The 27,696-nt window shown below is 44.6% G+C and overlaps 1 protein-coding gene across 1 annotated transcript in view; it reads left to right on the forward strand.

Annotated features, from left to right (window-relative positions):
- Window positions 1–27,696, forward strand: part of ACE2 (angiotensin converting enzyme 2) — a 637,108-nt gene that overhangs the window by 431,112 nt on the left and 178,300 nt on the right. The window contains exons 12-13 of the mRNA XM_078657651.1: window positions 2,800–2,922; window positions 7,478–7,656. Coding sequence (XP_078513777.1) covers window positions 2,800–2,922; window positions 7,478–7,656 — 302 coding nt within the window. The remainder of the gene's footprint in view (window positions 1–2,799; window positions 2,923–7,477; window positions 7,657–27,696) is intronic.

A 27,696-nucleotide genomic window follows, 5' to 3' on the forward strand; every position in this document is an offset into this window, starting at 1 on the left:
GAGCACTTTTTACTGTATGTTGATGTCACCGGAGAGAAAGTTGGAACCTGATTCCATAATGTGTTGGAACCTTTTTCTTGATTGACCCCGATTAGGTATTATGCCGATCTCTAGACTTGTATGAATAACCCAACAAATGTAAAAACATATGTACCGCATTCCGCCAATCGTATCGACTGTATAGAAATGAACCAGCTTATGTAAAAAAAGCGGCGACTGTTGAAAATGGCAATGTATATGCACATAAGCGGCGTTCATTTGTGTTCACTGTACCCCTTGTTGTAAGCAGAACGGATATCGCGAAACACTGACTGTGTTATCCCGCCAGCATAGACCCATGCACACACGTACACGACAGCCATTTTTAGGCTCCATGGCCTCTCTGCCCGTTTGTTAAACCCCCGGCACCCCTCCCTGCGCCCACTGCTCATGCATCGGCCATAAGACCCTCTCCCTCTGCGTGACCCTGCTCTAGAAGTAACACTCCTGCTTGACCCACACCCCCCCATTTCCTCCCAAGAACACCCTTCCCCTCAGTTGACGAGCCCCCCCCGCCCCCCCCCCCCCAGCTGCACTTGGCCTTTCGACCCGGTCCCAAGTCCTAAGACCAAGCCTCGTGGATGTACACCCCCCTTTTTCCCTGCCCAGCATAACAAAACCGTGATACACCAGCCGAAGTGCCCGATCTTATCGCCTGCCTAACCTTTGATCTGATCATCCCCTCCTGCCCTCGTGTCCTGTAGGAATGTCCGGCTGAGAGATCACAATCTTTTGTTACATTCAGGAGGGGAGGATGACATCTGAGCGACTGGTATGGGAATAGGCCTGAAGCTGGGATTCCAAGCATGCCTTTTCCTACTTCAAAGCGTCTTTATTGTAATAAGGAATGTTTGTGCATCATAAACATGTGTATAAAAGACGAAGCCTCAGAGAAACGGTGGTGTGGTGTGGTGTGGGTGTGGTGTGGTGGGTGGGAAAGAGAGAGCACCTCCTGAAGACACTATGCGGGTGTCCGAAATGACAGGCTCTCCTCATGAGAAATAAAACTCTATTCTTGTTTTCCTGCTCCCAGCGCCCGTCTCTTTATTTGGTAATTGTTCAAGATGGGAACTAAGAGGCGTCCTACGCCAGCAGCCTGGGCATCAGGTGCGTTATGGGCTGACTTTTCCACACGGAGCGGTTCGGACCCAGAAACGACTCGGTCGGTGATTTTCATGTAGCTCGCATAGTACTTGCTCGGTCGTACAGCTGTACGAGTCAGGCGGAAAACACGCGTCCAGCTCGTAGTTTTTCCGGCCGGATCGCGTTCGGTGCCCTTCCGATCCAGATTGAAATCGGCCCCTTAGAGTCAGTTTCCCAGGTTTGTGGAACCCCCAATGATTCCATAAGTATTTCCACTAGTGACAGTTGCAGTTTCGTAGTAATATAATTATTTTATGAATTCTAGATTACTCCCTTTCATAGGTGTTTTCATGTATTTTAATGTAGCTGATGTACATTTGCACATACCCAAATGTGCCACCATTGCGTGCAATACATTTTTTTTTGTCATACGGGAAATATTTTCCCTCATGAAGAAACACATCCCAATTAACCCCCACCAATTTTGGGGAGGTTTCATCCTCATTGCCATCATGGCTATGGTTTTACACCTGTCCTTCACAAGAACAAATCTGTAATGGTGTTTACCAATTTACACAGGAGAATCCCCGCCCTGAAAATCCCACAATGTACACTAGACAGCAAATGTATTCTCATGCAATATTACACTATTTTTGTGCTACTATGTATGAGCAAATCCATTTAAGATTTAAACTTGCATTTTACTTACATAAAACATGATTTTTACTAGGTAATCAATGTTCTCACAAAGCTAAGTGCATAGAAGCAAATACCTTTGTGATTTGGACCCTGTATAGCAGTGCTTAATTTGAGCCAGTGGTATCCAGTGCTTGACACCGGCACTTAATTGTCAACACGGCGCTTGTGACAGTCTGTCACAAGGTGGCTCTGTCTGGCTAATTTAGAGGTGATTGACAACAACAACTTTTAATTATATATTCAATATACATTAAAATGACTATTTCCTGCTACACAAGCCATTCTAATAGCTTTGGGGGCCTGTATTAGTCAGAATTTTCACACTTGTAGGAGTGTGATGGTTAGTAGGTCGGTTGTTACTTTAATTGGCAGAATGGCAGGAACAGTGTGTGATGCAAGCTGCAGTGGCCTCCTGATGAGAGCCCTGGCACTTATTTTTTGTTACAAATTAAGCACTGCTGTATAATTATTTAAAGTGGAAGCTACCAATTCCAGCCATGAAAAAAACAGTTTCAAGCCCACCAAGATGAAGATGTTGGTATACGGACTGAGGATGACCACCAAAATTGAGCCCAGAAATATAATATGCTGGTGATTAGTGTAAGAAGAAATGCTTTTGGTAGGAAGCCATGAACAGTGAAGGACATCTGTAGGGTCATACATCTGCAACAGTCACAAGGCAGCACTTTAGATACACTATTCACATTTCTTTATCTGGCCTGTCAGCCATTTTAGCCCTGGTAACGTCTGCCCGCTTGAAAAAAATAAATATGCATGTTCACACAGTAGTGTCCAATCTAGCTTGACATTCTAGTAATTTTCGGCCAGCTATTTGTGATGCAGTTTACATTGTTGAAAATGCAATATTTGTTGCAATACTTTGTGATGTATTTACATTAATACATTTTAAATGCAATGTAGCGACAATCTGAAAACCATTTCAGTAACATGTACTTGGTATTCTTGTTCTCTTTGCAGATACTACACCAGGACCATTTATCAGTTCCAGTTTCAGAAGGCCCTTTGCCAGGCTGCTAATCACAAAGGGCCTTTCCACGCTTGTGACATCACTAATTCTACAGTGGCTGGGAATAAACTGCGGTAATCATCGAAAAGATTTCATAGTGGAAAAAATGCATTAAAGACATGCTCATATTCTCTCTCACTCACAGACACACACGCACGCGCGCGCACACACACACACACACACACACACACACACACACACACACAAACAGAAATTTCTAATCAATTTAAGAGGGAGTTAGTCTTACAGGTATGCCATTATTTATTTGCAGACATTTTTAGAATGCTTACCTCCAAAAGGTGCCGGGCGCAGTTCTTCTGTAACACCGAGTTATTGGCTGGGGAACTTCACACCTGGGTTAAAGAAGTTAAGCAATTGAATGGGGGCTCCCCCACCAGCCCACTCAATGAAGTGCGAGAGCAGCCCCTCGGGCACTGCCTGATTAATTGCCCAACTGGCCAGTCCGACCCTGCCCCACCCCCTTTCTGGGGCGACCCTTTAACCCCTCAATGTATATGTCAGATTTACAGCACAGGTTGGTCCTGCTGTTACAGGCATCAGGAGAACCATGGATAATATTACGTAGCACCTGTAAATGACACCCCGAGAACAGATGACGTCAGCACAGCCGACTTTGCAGGGCGTTCAAGGGGCAGGTGCTAGGGAGCAGCACTTGGTTCATTTAAAGGTGCGCACAGGTACTGGGGTATGGGGAGCACCTGTACTTTTATATGGTGATGTCAAATCCTGCTGAGAGGAGTTTTAAGAAGTCAGCTTGGCATGGGGTGAGACAGTCAAGAGAACGACAGCGTTAACAGCAGCTGGACTTCGTTATAGACACAAGTATTGTATGCCCTGTCATAAAACACTGTCAGGCACAGGTACCCGCGCGCACTGCCCCCCGGGACTGTTCAGTGTTTGCACAGCAAACACACACCAACAAAGGGGTGGTTACTCTGCACAAAACTCACCGGATAGCATAACTTAAATGTCCCGTGGCATGCGCCTGGCTTTCAGTCGGCGTTGTGTTTAAGCCTGGCGAAGTATTTTATACTTTCACTTTCACTTTAAGCGCTATAAATAAATACAAACCTGCGAGGGAAATCCAGAACGGGTTGAAAGTCACCTTCATGTGTCCGGAAACGTGTGGCACCCGAGCAGTGGTAGTTACTCACCGCACACAGTCACCCACTGGAAATGCCTTGCATCTGTTCTCCCACTGTCCCGTGGATTCATCCTATATTAAGATTCATTCCTTCCTCGAGGAAATGGGGGGCTAGAGTCACGCTTTGTAGTCTAAATAGGTGCATTCTGGGACCTGTAGTTTCGCCTTTACCACTGAAAGTATGGAATCACTAACACCAGCGTAACAAGATTTGTTGGCGAACACGTCATGTGTAGCTGTAGCACTCGCCTAGTACACGGTCACCCAGCACCCATCACCAGTACTAACCACTAACATAAAACCACCGAGGAGTACTTAAGTCACCGACCCAGAGTACCCGAATCAGCACACCTGAGACATTTTCCTCTCAATCTCCCTTTACTACTGTCTACCCACCATGTTCAACACGTCTCACAACAGAGTAGACGTCAGTATGTGGAAATAAAATAACGAGGCCAGTACAGACCAGTACTCACCATCACCGGGACGGCGGCGGCCCCTGGACATCCGCCCATGGCGCGGGCTCCCGGTCACGGCCTCACCCGTGGGTCCAAGGCGGCTAGAGGTGCCGGTGGGCGCTGAACACAAGTCCCCGGGCACCAGGCGACAGGCAGGGTAGGAGGAAGCCAGAGGCGGAGGAGGAGTGCCGGGCTTCCTCCCTCCCTCCTCCCGGGCACTCTGCGTTACCCTTACAAGAATGTGGCAGGGAGGGAGGAGTGTTGTACCAGGGGAGGGAAGCAAGAAGGAGAGAGGGCGACATCTCGCACAGAGTGGGGTGCCGATGAGTGGGGAGAATGCGGCTGAGGTAGAGAGGGTCCCTCAAGAAGAGGACAAAAGGACAGGGGAGAGGACGTGGCATACAAACGAGCTGCAAAATGGCAGCCGCAAAGTTCCGAATATTTCGGATTCGGGGGCGTGTTTTTGGCATTCTGAGTGATGGATGACGTCACAGGTCGAAAGAACGCCAAAAACACGCCCCCGAATCCGAAAGAGATGGGGCTTTAATGGAGTGATGCCCCTCTCCTCCAATGGCTGGCCTCCGTTTAGGAAGCCAGCCAATGGAGGAGAGAGGCGGATTCAAGCCCCCCTAACTCAAAAACATAAAATCTTCGGACTCCGCTCACTGCTACGCAGTGCAACGGTCCGAGACCTAAAAAGTACTACAAAGTGCAGGTTGAGAATCAAGCCCATACATGTTTTATTGGAAAGACACATTGTCCTATCAATTAGTTCTAACCTTTTCGGGATGAAGTACAACATTTTATTTTCCATTGTTAACACCTATTTATGATATTTTATGACGGGGAAGTTTCAAGGTCAAACACATTAACTTAAAAGAAACAGGTAGCAATCGTATAGCAGGTGATTCTAAAGTTAAAGTTCCAAGCATGATTTTTTTAATGAAAGCAATTGCACTGGTGAAAAATGCCTTTGTACAAAAAAAACCTATTAGGATAGATAAAAAAACAAAAAACAATCTATTGAGTTTCATAGCATCACCAAACAACTAGCACATTTGTGACATCATGTACAGTGCGGTTATTCAAGCCAATCCTCCCTTTCTCGTATTTTCCCAATCTAAGCTCCCAAAACTCTCCACCACCCTCCCCAAGTTGTGCCCAAAGGAAATCCATACAGCAGATAGCTGAGCCTTATCAATAGGCGTCCCATTGTGTCATACAAATGCGCTGAGTAGCTGAGTCTCTGGGGTGCAAGCTGCAAGAAGTATGTTCGTGAATATGTCAACTATCCTAAACAGGGGCCAAAGCCGGGGAACCCCCCTAAAATCTGTTTAGGATAGATGATTTGATGGACATGGCCACAGGGAACCTCGATGATCTCACAAGTCCTGCTAGGCTTCAGTGATTATTTTAGGAATTCTAAACAGGAAGAGGCTGTTCCTAATGCACCACATCGTTAATGCCCACTATCCCAGGATTCTCTACAACCACAGAGTTTTTAATTCATTCAAATCAACAGGTCGAGCCATCACAAACAGTCAAATTAGCATTTGAATGTTCCAAACAACTCAAAATATTTGAATCAATTCGAACCCTTGTGGCTTAGTTTTGAATCATTTTCAAACTGGCTTGCCCATCTGAAGCTTACATATGTGTAACATTTTTAAAATGGCGTTTGAGCAAAAAATAAAAAATCACGTCACACACTACTTTAAGCCAGAGAATTCACAGAAAATGTAGAAGTGTTTCATGATAACATGGGTATTGTGTTTTCTCCCATTCTACCCTGCTTGGTTCTGTCGTGGACACGGGCGCTGATGCCTTCACCCGTCCAACAATGCCCTGCTGTGCTTTTAATCTCAATAAATAAAGTCTTAAAGCCATGAACGTCACTTTACCAAAATGCCTGGGGTAGTAGAAGTGGCATCACATACCTTTTGACCTTACTGACATCATAGGAAGTGACTTCATACGAAAATATCCAACTCCTTTCAGTGTGTGAAAAGCCATTGAAATCTGGCACTCCCAGGGTGTTGAACCCATTTTTGCACTATCTTCTATGGGTGCTCTCATATGCCAAAACTTACATCTATTGTGCCAGGGTCTGCTTTTTGTCATGGGGCCCCAAATACCATGGGTGCTTCCAATATGCCAGTGCCAGATTGTTTCCATTTATGCTGTAAATATGCCATAGGTGACAATTATTTCTCAAATTACCTCTGTATGCCTGGGTCAGACTTTTGCCATGGTTGCCAACTCCCATATGCCAGGCTGCCCTCCTTTGTGCCAGGAATGACCTCTTATGTGCTAATACCAGCATTTTGTCTTGGGTGCTCCTCAAGCACGTCAGCATTTTCCCATATGCAATAATTACCTTTAGTCTCCCAGTACCAGTATCTTGCAAATGGTACCCATTATGCCAAGGATTATTGCCAGCCCCAGTATTTTGTCACAGGTATCTCTCATGATTAAAATTGCCTCAAGTATACCAGCACCAGTATTTTGCCATGGGTGTTTCTGTAAGATAAGAATTACCTGCAGTATGTGTGTCAATGACAGACTCACTCACACTCTCTAACACTCTTACATTCATTCATTCTTGTAGCTGCTCTTAATCTCACCCATTGTCACCCACTCTGACTCTCAGTCTCACAAATTCTCACTGACTATCACTGACTCTGCCTAACTTTCACTCACACGTACATGCTTACACATGGACACACACTCACATAGAAATACATGCTCACATTTACACACATTATTCACTATTAGTATAATGACAAATTAACAGAAAATAAGTAGTGTGCAGTCACCCCCTCTGTTCCCGGCAAGGATTTTGCCACCTCTGAGGTCAGGGGTCGCAAAGGCAGTGCCAGGGGTTGCAAGAGACAAACCAGGGATCACACCTGCAACCCCTTGGTGACCAGTAAATCACGTTAATGCCTAAATCACGTTTAGACGGCTGTGCCTTTAATTTTAAATCAGGTTTTTTTTCGTCCGCAGAAGCATGCTTGAGCTTGGAAAATCACAACCCTGGACTAAGGCTTTACAGAGCATCACAGGAGAGACGAAGATGAATGCAGCACCTCTTCTTGAATACTTTGAGCCCTTACTTCAGTGGCTGCGAGAGAACAACACAGCGGAAGGCAGACAGACCTACTGGAACACCCATTGGAACGCATGTAGGTATAGCATGCCATGAGTTAGACGTATCTGCCTATCACAAGTATTACATGTTCCCATGATGTTCATAATTTTTCGGTAAATGAAGATGGAGAAAAGTGTGCTATGTTGTTGTGACTCGTAGAACTACGCAAAGAGTTGCCCGGTGGTTGATTAGGGCTTGGTACCCAATGAGGAGGATCCTTGCCGCATGGCAGAAGGGAAGGCAGTCTTTTTTCAACTAAGTAAGTCTTGACCGTCACATTAGTACAGTTACTCCTTTCAGGGTCATGGACAGAGTGGGGGGACAGAGGCTCGCGCTTCCCAGCAAGCCTGTGTTCAGCTTCGCCCCCTAAATTACCTGGAAGGTGGCATACTTGTTGAGGGTTACACTGTGGTTTGGTTGTAGTCTGGAATAGTAGGGAATAACTTGATACCTTAATATTGCGCCCAAAATATCGAAAGGTAAGTGGATGTGGGGAAGTATAGGTTTACTATTCTCAGCTCTATCTCTACGTACCTTGAAGATATATATATATAAAATATATATATTTATCATCAAGTTGCATGCATCCTTACTCGTTATAATTAAGACCCACACACATAGTTTTACTTCAAGAGCTTTCACTTTTTGGATGTATCATAAAACCTAAAGAGTAAACCCATGGGGGAGGAGTCTGGGTTGTGTCTCTCTCTCTATTATTCATCAATAGAAACTCTGTTATTATTATAGACACAAAATGATGGTGCTAAATAACCTGTCTAGGACAGGTTATTTAGCACCTATCATTTTGTGTCTATAATAATGACTTTTCCTGTTTTTGGATGCCTTCCATGCCAAAGCTGGGGATTGTGCTCTCTCCAATTTCCAAGGTTTTTGATACAGGCCACTATATCACACTGTCCCCTGACTGCATTATGTCTAATGATGAAGCCAACTGTGTGCAATTAACAGTTCCCCTCCCATGGCCATGAGACTGTGGCCTCGCGCGCCTATCCAAATGGGTTGGGGGTTTCAGTAAATTGAAGACCAGCATCATGGGCATGTGTCATCACAAGGATACTAAGAACATCACTTCCGGCCAGTGACTCAAACAGACAATTTAACAGGCCTTGTTCGGGATGAGAAGAACGAGAACATAAATGATCGTGACTTCACAGCTATTGATGTGTAGGGCATAACAAGTGACACAGCATAGCGCTGTGGATCTAGTAATGGGATCTTAATGGGAAGCTAATGCTTCAGCCAGGGCCTGCAATATACATTGCTGCCAGTGCGGGCTCGCAACAGTGCCGTGCTTTACCAAGCACCCGAAGCTCATAGGGTGCTTTCTGCTCATGTGGTTATCTAGGCCACGGATGGGAATGCAATGAAAGGCAAGCAGGTCACCTCATGGGTGTGTTTGGAGATGTCGGTTGGCGTACTAGACTCAAAGTTCTTGGTGCGTAAACCTCCAAGCATTTTGGCCCTTTGAAACTAGAGAGGGCCTTTCTCTCTCTCTATCTTTGTCATAGTCTACTTGACAAGTAAGCAATGACAGATTTGTATCCTCCGTTTCTAGGGTGAAAGGCTACACATGCAAGCAGCAGTGTACTTTCGCAGTGTACTTTCAACGTAGTGGGCACAGTGAACTGGACACCCTGTACGAGCTTTGCTTCTTTGTTTCCTTAGTGTTTTGGGCATGTGATATATTAGCTGTACAAAGCTGAAACAAACATCTCATTGTCAATGGTCCCACTCTGTCTCTGTGCCTAACATGTTGTCCATTTATGCAAGTTCCACATGCTACCTGCTCATGTGCTTTAAGCTCCACACACTGTCCAAGTGGTGCATTCTACTCACATTGCTCATGTGCATCACACTGCTCACACACTGTCCTGAGATCCTTGTACTTCTTCAGATGTGTAAGCACCTCACACTTCCTGTCTATGTGCTCCAAAGTTTACACATCATCGGTGTTCAAAACTCCCCACACCGTTCATGTACCCCATCCTCCTCACACTGAGTCTACGTACCCCTAGATCCTCACACTACCTGTGCATGTGCTCCAATCTTAACACACTGTTCACAAGACTGAGACATAGATTTCAAAGAGAGACAGACATTTGATGAGAGAAGCATAGCTCAGGGACTCTGACCTTAACAAGAGGTGAACCCTGATGCTGTCTGCTGGCCCCTGCACCCGACAGTAGTAGAGGTAGGGTTTTATTCAATAGAGGGTGAAAGGTTGGTCATGATGGAGTCACACTGTGAGAAATTGAGTGGTTGATTGAATGGAGTGTTAACCCTGCTTAAGCAACAGTAGCAATTCCTGTCAGATTGAATCATTAAAGGAAGTAAATTAACCCATGCTTAACCCTGAGGTAGCTTGGCACAAAAGCAGTCAGGCTTAAATTAGAGGCAATGTTTAAAGTATTTATGCAGCACACCAACAGTAACAGAGTGAAAACCCAACACAAGAAATATCCCACACCAATTTAGAATAATATAGTATATTTTGATAAATTATTTGCCTGCAAAACAATAATAATCCTATCAGTACAACCGGGGTCATGACTTTTTTAAAACTAATGCCTAAAAGATCAAAGCACCAACCACGGACATCTGGTCCGGGTCAAAGTTGGAAAATATGTCCAACTGCGGTTGATTGTGAGTGTAAGCCAGCGCTTACCTTCAGACTTTGTCGAACTTTCAGGAAGAAAATCTCTGAGAAGATAGAAGTTCAGTGGGGCAAGGCTGCAGGCTGTGTTCAAGAAGGAGCTGTCATCGAGGAGCCGCTGGACGAAGTTGCAGTGAAGATTTCCACTTTCGGATTTTGTCTTGTCAAGGATGGAGGCTTAGCCAACAAGGGTTCCACAAGGCTGGATATCTCTTCTGTGAAGGACAGCTGAACAGCATTTATTGTTGTAGGGAAGACTATAATGGAAGCAGCTGCAAAGGCAGGCTGACTGGTGAGGCACTTGTGCTAATAGACAAGCAGGCTGGTCCTGGTGTCCTCTCAGTTCTCAGAGCAGTTTTTAGTAAAAAATGTCCAAAGCCCCAAGTTCTGGATTTTGGCTATCTGGGCACCTTTAGCACCTCTATCAAGGGCCCAGGCCTGGGGAGGCACCACTTGGCGGGTTAGGACTCACTCAGGCTGTGTTTAAGATCGTTGGAGCCTTTTCTCACCTGAGGCTTTTATTAGGCGGCCAGCCAACCGTTCTTGAGATAGGAGGATCTATCATAGCACCAAGACGCCCACGGGCATTCGTGCGCTTTACAAGTTGATAAATCAAATCAAATCAAATCATTTGCAGGCACTCTCGTAGTTGTGGGTTCAAGCATTGGAACAGGGCTCAAGCAGCAAGGCAGGACTCTGAAGTTTCGAGACAGGCTACAGGAAGCAGAACTGTCCGTCCAAGTGCAGTCAAGCAATCCTCAAGTACACAGCAAGCCACAACATCATGAAGTTCTCTGAAAGCCCTTTTGCAGGCCAGAAAAGAGAACTGAAGAGTGGGTTGAGGGTCCTATTTTTATACCTGGTGCTTTCTTTGAAGATGGAGAAGTTTTTAGGGAATTTCCTTTGAAGTGTTTGAGGTTGCCTGCTTCCCCTGTCCTTTCTCCAGGCTGGCTGTATTATTTAATGCAGGGTTGACAAGTCCTTTATGTCTAGACAGAGCACAGCGTATTGATTGGCAAGTGGGGCTTTGCTCAGCTGAACCCCCCTCATCCTGCCGGTGATGGCCTATCCAGGCACAATTCTATTGTGTGGCTGTCTGAGAAGGATAAAGAAAGTCCAACAGCTAACTACTGAAGGCGGGTGGGAGCATACTGCCTCAAATCCCATCACTCAATTTGACCCAAAACATCATGGTAAATGCAGTGCTTATAAGTCTTATTTCAGTAGTAGTATTCTTTAATATTTCATCCTTATTGATGCGGCGTGTACTGTGTAATGCTAGACACTTGTTTCTGGATTCATTCCTTCATCAGCAGAGAGCTAAAGGTCTATTTAGGGGTTCTGGAAATGCTGCCCAAAATCTTCTCAGGTCTCTGTACCACTTACTGGGTGCAAGTGCATCAACACAAGCTCATGAACTCAGCAGCTCAATGGAGTCTTTTCAAACAGAAGGAGGGTAGGAGCACATTGCCTCAAATCCCAGCATCAGTGTACCCCAATACATCATGGTAGATGCAGTGAATGATAACACTTACTTTACTAGTAGTCTCTAATTTTTCACCCCTGTTGGTGAAGCTTGTGCTGTGTAACTCTAGACATGTTTCTAAATTAATTCCTTCATCAGTATAGAGCAACAGCCCAATTTGGTGGTGAGGTGAACATTCTTGAGTCCATGAGCTAACAAGTTCAACTGGGATGCACCTGTGTGTCTGTGGAGTGGTATTGTTACCTGTGAAAACTTGGGCAGCATTTTAGCAACCCCAGATGACTTTCCTCTGCTCTCTACTGCTTCTGCTCTCTACTGATGAAGGGTTAAATATAAGTTAATATAAGTCTAGAGATAACAGAACTACCTGAACCTCCTTTGGTGAAACTCTACAGCAACTTTGAAGTAAGCATACTGCATTGGGGTGAACTGTGCTGGGATGAGAGGCAGTGTGTTCCCTCCCCTCTTGTGTTTTAAAGGCTTCCTTGAGCCAATGAGCTGATAAGCTCACCTGAGATGCACCTATGTGTCTGTGTCATTGCATCCCGCCCTTTGGGCTACCTAGGGCCTACCTTAGGAGTGACTTATATGTAATATAAAAGGGAGTTTAAGGCTTGGCAAGGAATTTATTTTGCAAAGTCAAATTGGCAGATTAAAACTACATTCTTGGTGCAATGGCAGACCTGGGACATGTTTTAAGGGGCCACTTTAGTGAGTAGCATAATAGGTCCCGCATGCCAACTAGCAGCATTTACTTTATAGACACTGGGTATATGATAAACCACTTTACTAGGGACTTATGAATAAATAAAATATGCCAATCAGATGTAAGGTCATTTTACCATGTTTTAGAGATTGAATACACACACTGTAGCACTGGTTAGCAGTAGTAACGTACAAAGAGCCCTAAGACCAACAAAAATGAATTCAGCAAAAATAGAAGGGGTAAAGGCAAAAGGTTTAGCTATGACCTGGCAAAGAGGGCCAAATCCAAGACACACTATGTCATCAGTAGGTGCAATTGCAAAATCTAATGCAATTTTGGTTACTATATATTGTATTTGGAAAGCACACTTTCACCCCATGTAGTATCCTGACACTAATAACAGTTTTTGCTACCCAACTCATTTTATCAACCTTGAAACAATACAAAACTGAGTGGATTATCTGGGGCTTGAACCCTAGGCTATAAGCTCTAAGATGACTGCAGTAAATGCATTAGTCGACTGAAAAAGCACATCCAACTTTCAAATTCTTCATTCTTAGGCCTGTAGATGTAGCATTTTAATGACTGCCGTTATCTCACCTCTTGTCATCTATCGATCAGCTGGCATTATCTTTACTGCACAGACCATCCCTTTCTTAAATATTCTAGCCATATAAATTTCTTGCATATACACTCAAGATTACAGAAAATATGGCTAATTGAGGTTAATAATCACAATTGAGGTATACAATGATTGTTCAAACAGCATGTTACAAGTACCTTTGAGTGCCATCAAATGTGGTAATAGTAACTCCTTCCATTCTTTTGATTACCATTAAATTGGGTAATAGCAACACTTGTTATGTACAGCGCCTAACTTCATCAAAGTGCTAAAGCACAATATAACTATTATAATTAACACCTGGAGTAGAAGGTTGGGTACTAGCCACATAATCAGAATGCTCCCTTTGAGGGCCATATCTACACTTACAGGCCTGCTCGGGGAGTATTCCGTGGCTGCTAGATCTCAGTGTCCATCCGGTGTGCTGATTGAGGCCTGTCTTGGTGAGACTGCTGAAGGAGCAAGTCTTTCATTTTCTACCTCACTCCTTGTTTCTCTCTAGGTGCTTATGCCAAGTGAAACTAAGCCCTCCCTTGCTATGGGATGGCAGTTCCGACCATTACCTTGCTGAAAGCAAGACTCATCAACCAGAGAAGTAGAAAATGTATTATACTACTATCCACACCTACTTTGCAATTGGTTAAATCCCCTGACCCTGAGGGCCCTTTCATATATCTCTTCTGGCCCTAAATAAGTAGCCGCAGTCACAGTGTATATTTCATTATCACTCTGGTGAACCTTACAAATGTTCAGTTTTTGAAGGCTCAGCCAGAATCTCAGCGTTTGAAATTCAAAAGGACTAAAAAATACTGACCAGCAAAGGAGAGGAACTCTTGGCATTCCTTTAGCGACTGCAACATCGGTACAGTCTTCATACTTCATACTGCAGATTATTTAACAGTAATGGATTGTAGTCTTTAAACTACACATCAGAGTCCATAATTAAAAGTTAGATCCTGCCTATGAAGAGTATTCCTGGTGTTCTAAAGATGCTAGTGCCACCCACCAAGTCTTGGAGCCATCAAAAGAGCTGGCATTTCTAGAGTTTGCCAGAGAATAAATAAGCCACCAAAAGACTGAAGTTCAACAGATCCTATGAGGAGCAGGATTCAGCACACACACTGGCTTGTGGAAAAGTAGAACAGGGACCAGTGAAAGTTACAAGCAAGTAATCTAGGCATTCCAAAGCAAACCCCTCCTAAGGTCCAATATGTGCATAACAACAAAGCACACACATGCCAAAATTGCCGCAAATATAAATATTACAAAATGTACCTACTCCATCACCAGCTGCACTCTTGTTACCAATAGCACAAGGTAACACTAAAAAAATGTATGTGATGAGAGCAAGCGCCAGATGTACAAAGGGTTTTAGTGTTTGCCTACCCTGCGAATCGGGTAAATCAGTGGGTGTGCTAACACTAAAACCCTTTCTCTAATGTACTAAACCCATACACTGATTTGGAAATCCTTTTCTGAATCACTCAAGAGATAATCGCAATTTGGAAGGGGTGTGTTTTTAGAGTGCCTTCTAAATTGTGATTTCATCCAATATGTATCAATGATTTGCAACTGTAATTCTGGTTACAAACCATTGAAGTTTATGACCGCTAAATTACAAATTAGCAAAAGAGAAGGGCACCCGTATGGACTTATTCCCCTTTGTGAATTATGGAAAAGGTTTCTTGACGAGCAGTCAGCGGTCCAGATTACTGAACTATGGAAAAGGTTGCTTGGAGATTAGGCAACAGTCCAAATGACCCTCCAACTCTCCAAGAAACTGTAGGAAAAAGAAACTTTTTTTTTAAGCAGCCCTGTTTCTTTACCAGGAAATTACCCTGCTTTATAAAATGTTTATTGATTTATTTAGATACAGTCAGAGACATTGCAGTATGCTGACATTGGAGGCCACCATCCCTGTGATTGTATCCAATTGATGTGAGTCACAATTTGTGACCTACCTAATGAATATTAATAAAGGTCAGTTTGCAACCCAGTCCAATTTCAGAATTATTAAAGCATCTCCAAGTACATAGGTTGCTGAGCAAAATTCAATAATGGCAGCAAAAATACTTGTCACAAATTGCAACCAGTTTTTATGGCCTTTATATAGATTCATCTAGTTGTATATTGTAATTTTCAAATCTCAGGTATGGAATCCCTGTACTTCAAACAAGTATTATGCCAAAGAGCTGATAAAAGACACCTGAATCTCAGCCAGTAAAGGCAATTAGATGAACAATATGTATGTGAAATGGTTGACTGGACCCATGTGCTATAGAAAACGATGGTGGCACTGCCGTCCTCACCAGAGGTCTAAAGTAGTGGGGCGTATTTACACCTATGTTATTTAACTTGTATGTTTCTGACATAGGTCCAGCCCCCACACTGGCCTTTGTCGCCACCAAGACAAGGGTACATACCATTAACCATCATGCAATACAGTGACACAATTGCTTTCTGACACAACTAGGAAAGGACTGTAATACACTCTTCACGCATTTTTGTGACGCTGCTTGCAAGACAGGCGTTTACATTTTCCTGGTCAAGTTCTATTATCATACCAATATTCAAGAAAGAAGGTAGAGCAGATCCACGGTGATACAGGCCTATTTCCCTTATTGAATCAGTAGTTAAGGTACTGGGAGAGTAATCTTAGCCAGACTGACCGACTGGTTAGAGCAACAAAATGTAATTTCCAACTTACAGTGTGGGTTTAGGTCAGGGAAAAGCACCATCGATCAGTGCTGTAACTTGCAGTTGATTATTAGGAAATACACTATAGCTAAGAGAGGCTAACCACACTTGGCCTTTATGGACTGAACATCCGCTTTTGATCAAGTGAATAGGTCAATGTTGTGGCTTCTGTTAATCAACCTGGGTGTGGATTGTAATATAGTTAACTATTTACATGAGATCTATGCAGACATTTCTGCTGCTGTGAGACATTACCAGACAAGGAGTCTCTCTTCACCTATAAAGGTACAGAGGGGGTTGTTAGACAGGGCTGTATATTGGCTCCACTCAGTGGTTAATTTTTCAAAAAAGTTAATGCTGGGGCTCTCGTCAGGAGGCAGCTTGCACCTTCCCATTTCTCCGTTTAGCACAGCCTAACACAGAACCAACTAATAACCATGAAAGTGGGTAGAGGATATAGCGTAATGGCCAGAGCTAGCAACTTTGGAGCTGTGGAACCAGGTATGTGTATGGCATTAACTAATCATCCTGTGATTCTGGGAAAATCCTTAACAGTTGCTCATGAAAAGTGTTGGTATTAAGTGCTGGTGCTGAGCTCCGGAAACTACAGGCTCAAATTAAACACTCGCCCCACTTCTATTTACCTTAAATATTAATAACTTGGGGCTTAAATTATACACACCATCTTAAAGATATCCCCTGGGTGGGCTCCCAGCAAATTCCTGTGCTCTTTTATGCAGATGACGCAGTGCTACTTGCCAGGGCAGCAGTAGTTCTCCAGCGTCTGCTAAACACTTTCATAGAATTTCTGAACTCTCTGAATTTGAGTACCAACTTTGCAAAATCCCACAGAATGGTAATGGGCCTAAAAAACAAGAAGTCAGTATGGGGCTGGTGCTGTAATAATCAGGGTGTCTGCCTTTTCTTATTGGGCGTTCTGTTCGACGAGAGGGGTTCATGGGTCCCGCTAAGAAAAGCGGAAAGAAATGCTATGTCTAGAGCTGCAGTTGCAGTTCTTGACTTTGCTAACAGATTAGGGTCTAAACCAGTGCCGCCCTCCTGAAAGTCAACAAGGTGAAATACTTTTCCGTTGCTTGCTTTGGGAGTGACATTTGTGGCTATAAGGATCTGATGGACCTGCAAATAGTGGCGAACAAATGTCTGAGAAGTGGGTTATGTGTCCCTCATTCTGTATCCTCCTATGTTGTTCATGAGGAGATGGGTATGTGGTACATTTCTGGTCTGGTGGCTTTATCTTCATTGTTGCATTGGATTAGGACCTGGATTAATCCAGATCTGGAGTTGAACCAGACAATAGCTAAAGACTGCCTGTTGTGTTCTTGAAGAGGGCAAATAGTATTCCCTGGCTCCACCATATTAAGACCTTAGCGGGGAAACTGTGCCGCCACAAATTGTTTGCATCCTCTATTGGGCTCGTTACGAGAGATCTGATTTGGGCAAGGAAACATTTCTTGACAATTAAGTCTATTGAGATTGAAGCAAGAGAGCTCACTAAACCCACTGTTAGAGCGTCCATGTTTATTAAAAACGTCCTTCAGTAGAGTCCTAATTAGTGATGACCATAACACCCTACGATCGCTTCCTCCTAACAAGGTTTAGATTTAACCTATTACATTGGTTACTTGCCATACCACAGCGGTGAGACGAGGTGGAGGAATTGGGCCCCTGTACTTAGTTGTGACAGCTTTTCCCTCCAGGACACAACGCATTTTATGATGTTTTGCGACCACTTTTGCTCACTGCGACAACGTTACATAGTTCCTTTATTGAGAGGAAAAGGCTTAAGCCGCTTTAATTTTTCTCCAGGCGTCACCCAGTCCGCTGAATGTTTCAGTGTTGCAAATAATCTGGGTGCAGCAGTCAGAAACAGAAAGAGGTGTGCCGTGTAATAATGACATATTGGCTGTCATGTCGGATGTGTTACTGGAGGAGACGTAGGGGTAGATGTATCAAGCTTTTTTCTTGTCGCAAACACTGCGATTCGCAAAATAGCAGCGTTTGCGACAAGAAAAACGGTAAATGAGATGTATCATGCAAAAAGATAGCAATATTAAGGAATCGCAAATTTTGCGATACATTAACATTGCGCAAGCATTTAAGAAATCGCAAATTGCGATTTCTTAAATGCTATGCATGAAACATTTCATTTTAGCGAATTTTGGCTAAGAAATCGCAAATTACCACCAACTTGTAGTTGGTGGCAATTTGCGATTTTTTTTACAAATGCACTTTATGCAATTTGTAATGGTGCCATGTAACGCTCATACATGCCCTTAGGGCATGTATGTGCGCCATATGCGCACACATGTCGTTTTCAGGGGTGCAGCAGGGTGTCCTTGAGACACCCCTGAACCCTTGAAATTATTCTCAATTTGCGATTAGCAAATTGCGAATCGCAAATTGAGAATAATTTCACATTCATTCCTATGGGCCTCCTGGCCCATAGAAATGAATGGGAAATTATTCCTTATTTGCGATTAGCAATTTGCTAATCGCAAATAAGGAATTTTAAGAAATCACTTAAAAATAGCGAATTTCTACATACATGCCATTTTGCAATTTCCAAATAGCGATTTCTTAAAAATCGCTATTTTGAAATCGCAAACGGGTATGTTGATACATCTAGCCCGTAGTCATTAGTGATTTCTTTATTGTGCTTGCTTTGGTGATGATTTTAAACTGTTTTTATATGTTAAACCATTTTTATGTGTATTTCGATTTTAATCTGTTTGCTTTTATGGTTTTATTAAACCAAATAACTATATTCTGACTCTGACTCACTCTGAAGGTATTAGGAAGCAACTGTTAGGAAAAATATTTAGAGGTAAATAATAAAAAATGAAAGTGATTGTGTTGGTAGCTGGTTTCTTAATGAGGATCAAAAATACTTAGATGTGTACATCCAGGGCAAGCGGATCATATTTATTGTGCTTAGAGCCAGTAAAAGCCAGGGTAGTTTTCTTAATATTAGATACGACATGATTGGCTAGACATTTATCAGGTCTGACCCTGAAGCCTCTGCTGGATGTAATAAAAGCGAAATGTTGGTCTGCTCTAGAACATGGCTTAGAAGCCTTTTCGGAAGTATTTGACAACTGGTTGGATGTGACTCTATGTAAATTATTTCCATACGTGTTCAGTCTATTAGTTTGAAATGTAGAAGTATAAAGCTGCCTAGAAATATGATAACTCAAGCAAAAAATGGTATAGGGATGTTTGTTGCATTTCTATCATAGTGAAAAGACGTGCCACACATTATGTGGCAGACGTTTGTTGCTATACATGCAGCGCTGGTTTCCCTGTAATTTAAAAGTAAGCTATATATGCTATGGGTCTGCACACTTTCGGATAAGGCCTCATACCATCATTTTAAAGCAAAAATGTTGCAGAACTTAGGCTAAAATACTGTGAGTCAGATCCGCTTTAGTTATCAATCAAACCCCATAGCAGTTTGCCGGCTACATTCATTTTTTACCAAGTGAAACTGCAGGCTTATCTACTGAGTCCAATAACCTGGAATACGAAAGTGGTTTGTTTGAGGCTGCGTTTTGGGCTTTTTGATCTGGAGGACTTGCCACTTCAAACATCAACGAGCATTTGCAATGCAATCGGTCTCGCCTTTGGGACCTTATATGTATTAAGCTATGCAGCACATTTGCCTGGGTGCTGAAACATCTACTGTTCTTTAACATGGAGGGAAAGTAAGCACCAAACTGCGTGACACGCCAGGTATGGGAACACATGGAGAGAAATATTGCCTTTCAGCGGGAAATGGTATAGTCCAAAGCTCTGTTTTTAATATAAAATCAGGGCCTTCGGAGGTCATATCGTTGAAAATACAAGATTTGAAAAAAAAAATATTTTCGGAGGGTGCTCGTGGAAGACAATTTCTATGGACTGGAATCTAGAGAATACTAAAGTGATTCTGGTATTTAACTGACCTCTGCTGGTCGTTTTCTATCAAGAAAGTTGAATAGAGGCAATTGCCAGAAAAATTTAAAAAAGAAAGTCCCTCAGCAGAAAGTAATTCTGGTATTTTACTGACCTCGGCTGGTCGTTTTCTATCAAGACAGTTAAATAGAGGCAGTTGAACAGAAGAAAAGTCCCTAAGCGGAAGCAGACAAGTCCTAGGGCTGATCTCCTGAGCCCACAAAGTATATACAATAAAGTATATAAAAGAGGTCTCGAATGCTCAACCTAAAAACATAATGGGAAGAATGCTTGCATTTGTCTAACCAGTGGCAATCGCTCAGCGTTTCGATCCAGCCAACTGAAAGGGGCAAAATTGATTTGCATATGGCTGGATTCAAACTAGTGTGGCATGGTGGGCAAAAGACTGATGGGTAGGAATGGTACAAAGAATGATTTCCAGTGATTGCAAGCATTCCTTCCATCACCTTTTATGTGTTTGATGTACTGTACTGCCCTAAATGGCCATGGGTATGCCCAGACGTGGGTCCGTTGCTCACTGCGCCACTGGAACCAAGCTACACCCGACTGACGAGTCTCAATCAGGGTAAAACAGGTCTTGGGTTGCTTGTATTGCAGTTCAGGGAGGACCTGGCCTGGCAGTTCGAGGTGAACTGTTCCCTTGGAGCAGGCTCAAGTCTTATTGCACATGGCTAGCTCTAAACTGAGGTGGCATGGTGGGTAAAAATAATTATATATTGGAATGCTACCCCCAGCGATTGCCAGCGATTAGATAAATTGCAAGCATTCCTCCCTTCACATTTTGGGGCACATTTACAAGGGAAGTGGCGGAGTGAGGTGTTAGCCTTCCTACAAGAATATGGTGCAGCCCTGTGTTTCCCCATGGGCTAGTGCTACACTTAGCAGCCTAGCGCCAACACAGGCACCCTTGTACCATACTGAAAGGGTGCCTGCATGCAGGGGAAGATTGTTTATGTGCAGGAAGGTACCCCTTCCTGCACATAAGCAATCTTTAAATGCCTAAACAGCATTTTAAAGAAATTATTCTTTATGTACGGGAAGGGAGACCTTCCTGCACATAAACAATCATTGGCCTTTCGCTGTTTCCATGTGTGCTGCACAACACAGCACACATGAAAACAGCAAAAACAAGGAGAAATGAAACATTTCTCCTTGTTGCACCAGTGTAAGACCAGGTTTTCCCTTGTCTTATTTCTGGAACTGCCTCCTCTTTACGCCTCCCTTGTAAATAGGGGGTAGCATCATAATCAATGGGTGTTGCGATGGAACGCCCACAGCAACACCCATTGCTCTACTCTTTCACGCTAAGCATAGCGTGTAATTCTCCAGTATTTGGGGTGTCTTTCATAGATTCACATGCCTGAATCATTCCCCGTCATCGGAGTGGGAGTCCCACGGTATATAAAAAAGCAATAAATTGCCTGTAATAACCAAAAAACCTTGGTAATAACCAACCAGGAAGTAAAGTAGCCCTAGCTACAGGAGCAAAAAGCTCCCACACTCATGACTATCTTAGTCATTATGTTAGACCAAACTGCAGCCAATCAGGCGACAGCACCCACCAGAATGTTCTCCCCAGAGGCTCAGGCTCTCAGATTTTCTACCGCACGTCGTGTGAAGGGAGTCTCTCTGAGCTCTGCTCAGTTTTCACTTACTTTGGTTGGTTTTTTAACCTTCAAAGAATGTCTACTTCTAAATCCCTTTTTAGGGCTTGTGATTCCTGTGGGAAGTTGAGGCTGTTTAAGGAGGAGCCTCACAAGAAATGTATATACTGTTTGTATCCGGATCATGAGGCAAAGGAATGTAAAATCTGCAGAACCTTCCCTCAGAAGACCCTCAGAGACAGAGAAGGTCGTCTGCTCCTGTGGCTCCAGAGGATAAAGGACAAGGACGCCCCTCTTTCAGAGGTAGGGAGCATTGCCTCAGGTTCTTCTGTCTCCTCAAGGAAGAGAAAAAATGAGGCAGAGTTGGCTTCTCCTAGGGCAAAAACTTTGAAGAAGGCCCAATCCTCTCAGGATTCTGGTTTGCCTACTACCTCCAAGAAGGTGTCTCCTCCTGTGACATCTACGCCCTCAGGAAAAACTGAAAAATCTTCAGTTTCCAAAGCACCTGCTCCTAAAGTTTCACCTCAGATTCCACCTCTGACCAGGACAGAATCGAGAGCAGCCTCATCCTCGCCGTCTCTTCATGTGGTCATTTCTTCCACCTCAACAGTGACTTTCTCCTCACCAAAATCATCTATGGTGATGTCTTCAGCCTCCTCACCGTCGACATTGGTTCATGTGCAAGTGAGACCCATTTCGTCGACGAAGGTAGTCCCATCGATCGTCGACGCTCCACCGTCGACGGGAAGCAGGAAGGTACCGTCGACGGGCTCTTCGACGTCGACTCAATCGTCGACTAATTTATTGTCGTCGACGAAGAAGACCCTACTGTCGACGACGTCCCAGTCGACAAAGCTACCGTCGACGTCGTCCTCGACGACGAAATTACCGTCGACGACACCATCGAAGACTAAGTTACCGTCGACGACGCCCTCGTCGACGAAATTACCGTCGACGACCTCCTCGTCGACGAAGTTACCGTCGACGAAGAAAGTGATACATCCGTCGACGAGCTCCTCGTCGACGAAGCCGATATTATCGTCGACGAAGAAGAAAACATCCTCGTCGACGACTTCATCGTCGACTAAGCCATTACCGTCGACGGGCGCACCGTCGACGACGGATCTCACAGCGCATGGGGAAGCAGGCTTGTCATCATCAACGGTGATTCCGTCGACGCCCCCACTGTCAACCTGTATGACAATGCAAGTGTGGTCTGCGGGAGCATCCTCAATATCTTTGCCATCACCGGTGACCACTGCTTCGCTCCTACAAAAACGTGGTTCCACCTCCACAACTTTGTCTCCTCTGAAACTTCCAGATAAATTGTTGGATTCTGAAGAGGAAGAATCCTACGAAGATGATAATTTCCATGCCGCCAGGAGCCCTTCGGACTTGCTCATAAAGGTACAAGACCTGGATCAAGAGGAAGAAGAAGAAGAAGAATTACAAGAGCACACTAGTCGGCAGACTGGGTCTACACCTGGCATGCAAATGCCTACAGAATTGTTCCAAAACCTCCAATATATGCTGAGCGATTATTATCGCAGATTTCCACCTTCGGAATCAGGTGAATCTCATGTCTCTACGCCTAGGCCAAGACCATCCAGGGCAACTTTAGGACTTCAAGATTCTACTCCTCAAGTGGCAGCTGAAGAAGCTCGGCCTGCACTACCTACTTCACCAGTACCTTCCCATCAGGTAGAGGGGGACAATTCGTCAGAAGACGAACGAGAAGATGGTGAATTAGATGACAAGTCGGAATCGTCGGAGTGGGAAGAGTATCAGGCTCAAACCCCTTCTCCAGCAGCCCCGCCTATGGCGGAATCTCCACCGGTAGACATTGCCAGCTTCCATAAAATTATGGATAGAGCTACTAAGAGGTTCCTCATCACAATGGAGGCTAAACAAGACGAATGCTTCCTGTATGATTTTAAAGACTTGCCCCAAAGACAAAGTTGGTCAATTCCTATTATTGACTTCATATGGAAGGAGGGTCTGAAAATTATTAAGACGCCAAATTCTCTGCCAGCAGTACTACCTAGGGTGGATAAGAAATATAGAGCACCTAGTTCATCACCTGCATGCCTCATTGGTCAGGCTAAGACGGAGTCCGTAGTCACACAGGCGGCCCAAAGGAGAGCCAGAAATCCAGCTGCACAGGTCTCTGTTCCCCCTGATAAGGACGGTAAACGTCTTGACTCGATAGGAAAGAAGGTGTCAACTATCGCGGCAACCACAGTCCGAGCCGCAAATTCATTAGCAATACTTGGGAGGTATGATAGGCAAATGTGGTCCGACATCTCGCCTTTCATCGAGAACCTTGCAGAACCAGATAGATCTGAAGCAAAGAAGGTCCTGTTAGAGGGCGAGAGCGTTTCTTCTGAGATAATAGATGCTGCAGTGGACGTGGCGGCCACAGGTTTTCGACAACTGGCAGGAGCAGCTGTTCTCCGAAGGCAAGGCTGGTTGAAGGCTACATCTTTTCGCTCGGAGGTCCAGACAAAGATCATGGACATGGGCTATGATGGAGAGTTCCTCTTTGGTCAACATGTGGATGAGGCTTTACAGGCCATAAAGAAGGACACAGAGACGGCACGGTCGCTGGGGTCTCTTCAATTTCGAAAATCTTCCTTTCGTGGTGCAAGAGGAAGAGGCAGTTTCTCGAACAGAGGAAATTATTCGCAGCAACGCTCCTACAATATTACCCAAGGCAATCAGAGATACCAGCCATATCGTCAACAAACATATGGCCAAAGGAGAAATAATTACTCTCAACCAAGAGGTAAAACCTCTTATCGAGGAAGAGACAACAAGAGCAAGTGAGAGTCACACCCTGCCACCACTTTGTCCCAGCCTGAAACAAATTGGAGGAAGAATATCCCGTTTTTACTCAAATTGGTCCAAGATTACTACGGACAAATGGGTCCTGGACGTGGTTTCCAGAGGTCACATTCTCGAATTCGTCAAAGCCCCTCCAAATTCTCCCCTAAGAGGACCACCCCCAGCCCACCTCAAGGAGCTGTTTTCCCAAATTCACTCTATGATTCGGAAAGGAGCAATAGAAAGGGTACCTCAACATCAGAAGGGGACAGGTTTCTATTCAAGATTTTTCCTGATCCGCAAGAAGTCGGGGGAATGGCGCCCCATCCTCGACCTGCGTGCCCTCAACAAGTACCTAAAAAAATTATCTTTCAGAATGTTGACGCTTCAAGAAATCTTCCAGTTTCTCTCAGTAGGAGATCACATGGCAACACTCGACCTTCAGGACGCATACTTCCACGTGCCCATCTTTCCCAGGCACCGGAAGTTCTTGCGGTTCAGAGTGGCTGGCAGGGACTTCCAGTTCAAGGTACTCCCCTTTGGGCTACGTTCGGCCCCCAGAGTATTCACAAAGATGTTAGCCCCGGTGGCTGCACGCCTGAGACTAGAGGGAGTTCAAATATATCCATATTTGGACGACTGCCTTATCAAGGCCAGTTCCATCGACCTTGCAAGAACTCACGTTCAGAGATGTCTATCACTATTCCAGGGCCTGGGGTTTTCGGTGAACTTCAAAAAGTCCCACCTATCTCCATCTCAGAGAAAGTCTTTCCTGGGAGCCACGCTGGACACAAGACTCGCCCAGGTGTTCATATCAAGAGAAAGGCAAGCGAAGATTCGCAAAATGTCCTCATTTCTGCTAGGAAAAAGGTGCGTTTCTGTACGCAAATTCAAGTCTTTCCTCGGGATGCTCTCGTCATGTATCCCTCTCACCCCCAACTGTCGACTTCGAATGAGACCTTTGCAGGAGGAACTCGGTCGTCAGTGGGTGCAAATCACAGGTTCTTTCGAGGACGTCGTCAACTTAACTCCTCGGATGAAAAAGTCTATCCAGTGGTGGGGACAAGATCGCAACCTACAAGTGGGATGCACATTCCTGACAGAAGGGCCCAGATTCATCGTGACCACGGATGCTTCTCTGGAGGGCTGGGGCGCCCATCTCCAAGGGATGACAGTCAGTGGCAAATGGAACATCCAACAAAGGAAATGGCACATAAATCTACTGGAACTAAAAGCCATTTTCCTCGCTGTGAAATCCTTTCAGGTGATCTTGGAAGGCTCTACAGTGTTGATACGAACGGACAACAGAACCAGCATGCATTACCTGAACAAACAGGGGGGCACAAGATCAGCCCGGTTGTCCCGTCAGGCACAGGAGATTTGGCATTGGGCCCTGGATCACAACATCAATCTGTCGGCGGTCCATGTGCCAGGGGTTGCCAATGTCCTTGCGGATTCGATCATCAGGTCCGCAGGGAGCAATCACGAATGGGAACTGCATCAACCTTCCCTGGATCAGATATTCCAAGAGTGGGGCCATCCCAACCTGGATTTATTTGCAACAGCCCAGAACCGGAAATGCCAACGCTTTGCAAGCTGGATTCCCCACAAGGACTCGTGCGGGGATGCCCTTTCGATGAATTGGTGTCGAATATTTGCATACGCCTTTCCGCCAATTCTGTTGATTCCCAGGGTCATCAGGAAGATGAAGAGTCAACCATGTCGTCTAATCCTGATTGCTCCGAGGTGGCCCCGGCAATATTGGTTCACCGAGCTTCTCCTCCTCTCGGAGTGCGAACCAATACAACTGCCTCGAATACCGAATCTCCTCACAGTTCAGGAAGGCAAAGTGTACCATCCGGGCCGAGCTTCGCTGAAATTGTCAGCTTGGCTCCTCAGCACAATGAATTCGCCCACTTAGACATTCCTCATAATTGTCAAGAGGTGTTGGCTAACGCCAGAGCACCATCGACCATCAAGACCTACAAACTTAAGTGGAAGTGTTTCTGTGCCTGGTGCCAGACTGTGGATGTACATCCTTTTCATGCTAGACCAGAGCAGATATTACCTTTCTTCCTGCAACTAGCGAGATCAGGTTTAGCGCATTCAACCCTGAAGGTGTTTCTGGCAGCCATTTCCCGTTTCCGTCAGGACGGATCGAACTCTCTGTTTTTATCAAGAATAATCCAGCAATTTTTCAAGGGTCTATTTCGCATGTTTCCACCAATTCGACGGCCGCCTCCAGCTTGGCATTTGAATGTGGTACTAACCCAGCTCATGCGTCACCCCTTTGAGCCGATACATAAAGTTGACCTGAAGTTCATTACTTGGAAGGTCTCCTTATTATTGGCTTTAACATCTACAAGAAGGGTCAGTGACATTCAGGCTTTCACGTCTAAATCACCTTTTTTGCAATTTACCTCTGATTCGGTGATACTGCGTACCAACCCAAGGTACATGCCCAAAGTCCCGTCAGACTTTCATTTAAATGAACCTATAATCCTCAAGACATTTTTTCCAAATCCACAAACACCGGCTGAACGAGCTTTGCACTCTTTAGACATCAAGAGGTGCCTCAAGTTTTATCTTTCAAGGACTTCAACATTACGCAAGACAGATCAGTTGTTTGTGGCCTATGGCAGACTGCGCCAAGGCTGTGCAGTGTCCAAACAGACTATCGGCAGATGGGTCTCGTCAGCAATCGCACTCTGTCATCAACAGGCAGGCAGACCCTTGCAGGCCTTACCAAGAGCGCATTCTACAAGGGCAGTTTCCTCTTCCACTGCTCTGTTTGCTGAGGTGCCTCTTCTGCACATCTGTAGAGCTGAAACGTGGTCCAGCAGGCCCACGTTCACGAGACACTACTGTCTGGACTCAGCTAGTGATGCAGATGCTTCGGTGGGAAGAGCAGTTCTTCGCAATCTTTTCCAATAAGGTGAGCCTCTGTTCTCCCGCCTCCTCTATGCTCCTTCTAGACGCTTTACCATGTTTCTTTTGCATGTTATCATTATGCATGTATACTATATACTGTTAGCGTCTATGAGCATTAGTTTCTTTGTGTACTGCTATCTATTCTGATTCAGGCATGTGAATCTATGAAAGACACCCCAAATACTGGAGAAGAACAATAGTTACTTACCTGTAATCTGTGGTTCCCCAGTATTGGTGTCTTTCATAGATTCACATGCAACCCGCCCACCTCCCCTCAGAGGCTCCCTCAGGCAAAATTATGTTGGTTTCACTCCTGTGCGAGAAAATCTGAGAGCCTGAGCCTCTGGGGAGAACATTCTGGTGGGTGCTGTCGCCTGATTGGCTGCAGTTTGGTCTAACATAATGACTAAGATAGTCATGAGTGTGGGAGCTTTTTGCTCCTGTAGCTAGGGCTACTTTACTTCCTGGTTGGTTATTACCAAGGTTTTTTGGTTATTACAGGCAATTTATTGCTTTTTTATATACCGTGGGACTCCCACTCCGACGACGGGGAATGATT

This window comes from Lissotriton helveticus, chromosome 8, assembly GCF_964261635.1.
Source record: "Lissotriton helveticus chromosome 8, aLisHel1.1, whole genome shotgun sequence".
Classification (NCBI taxonomy): Eukaryota; Metazoa; Chordata; class Amphibia; order Caudata; family Salamandridae; genus Lissotriton; species Lissotriton helveticus.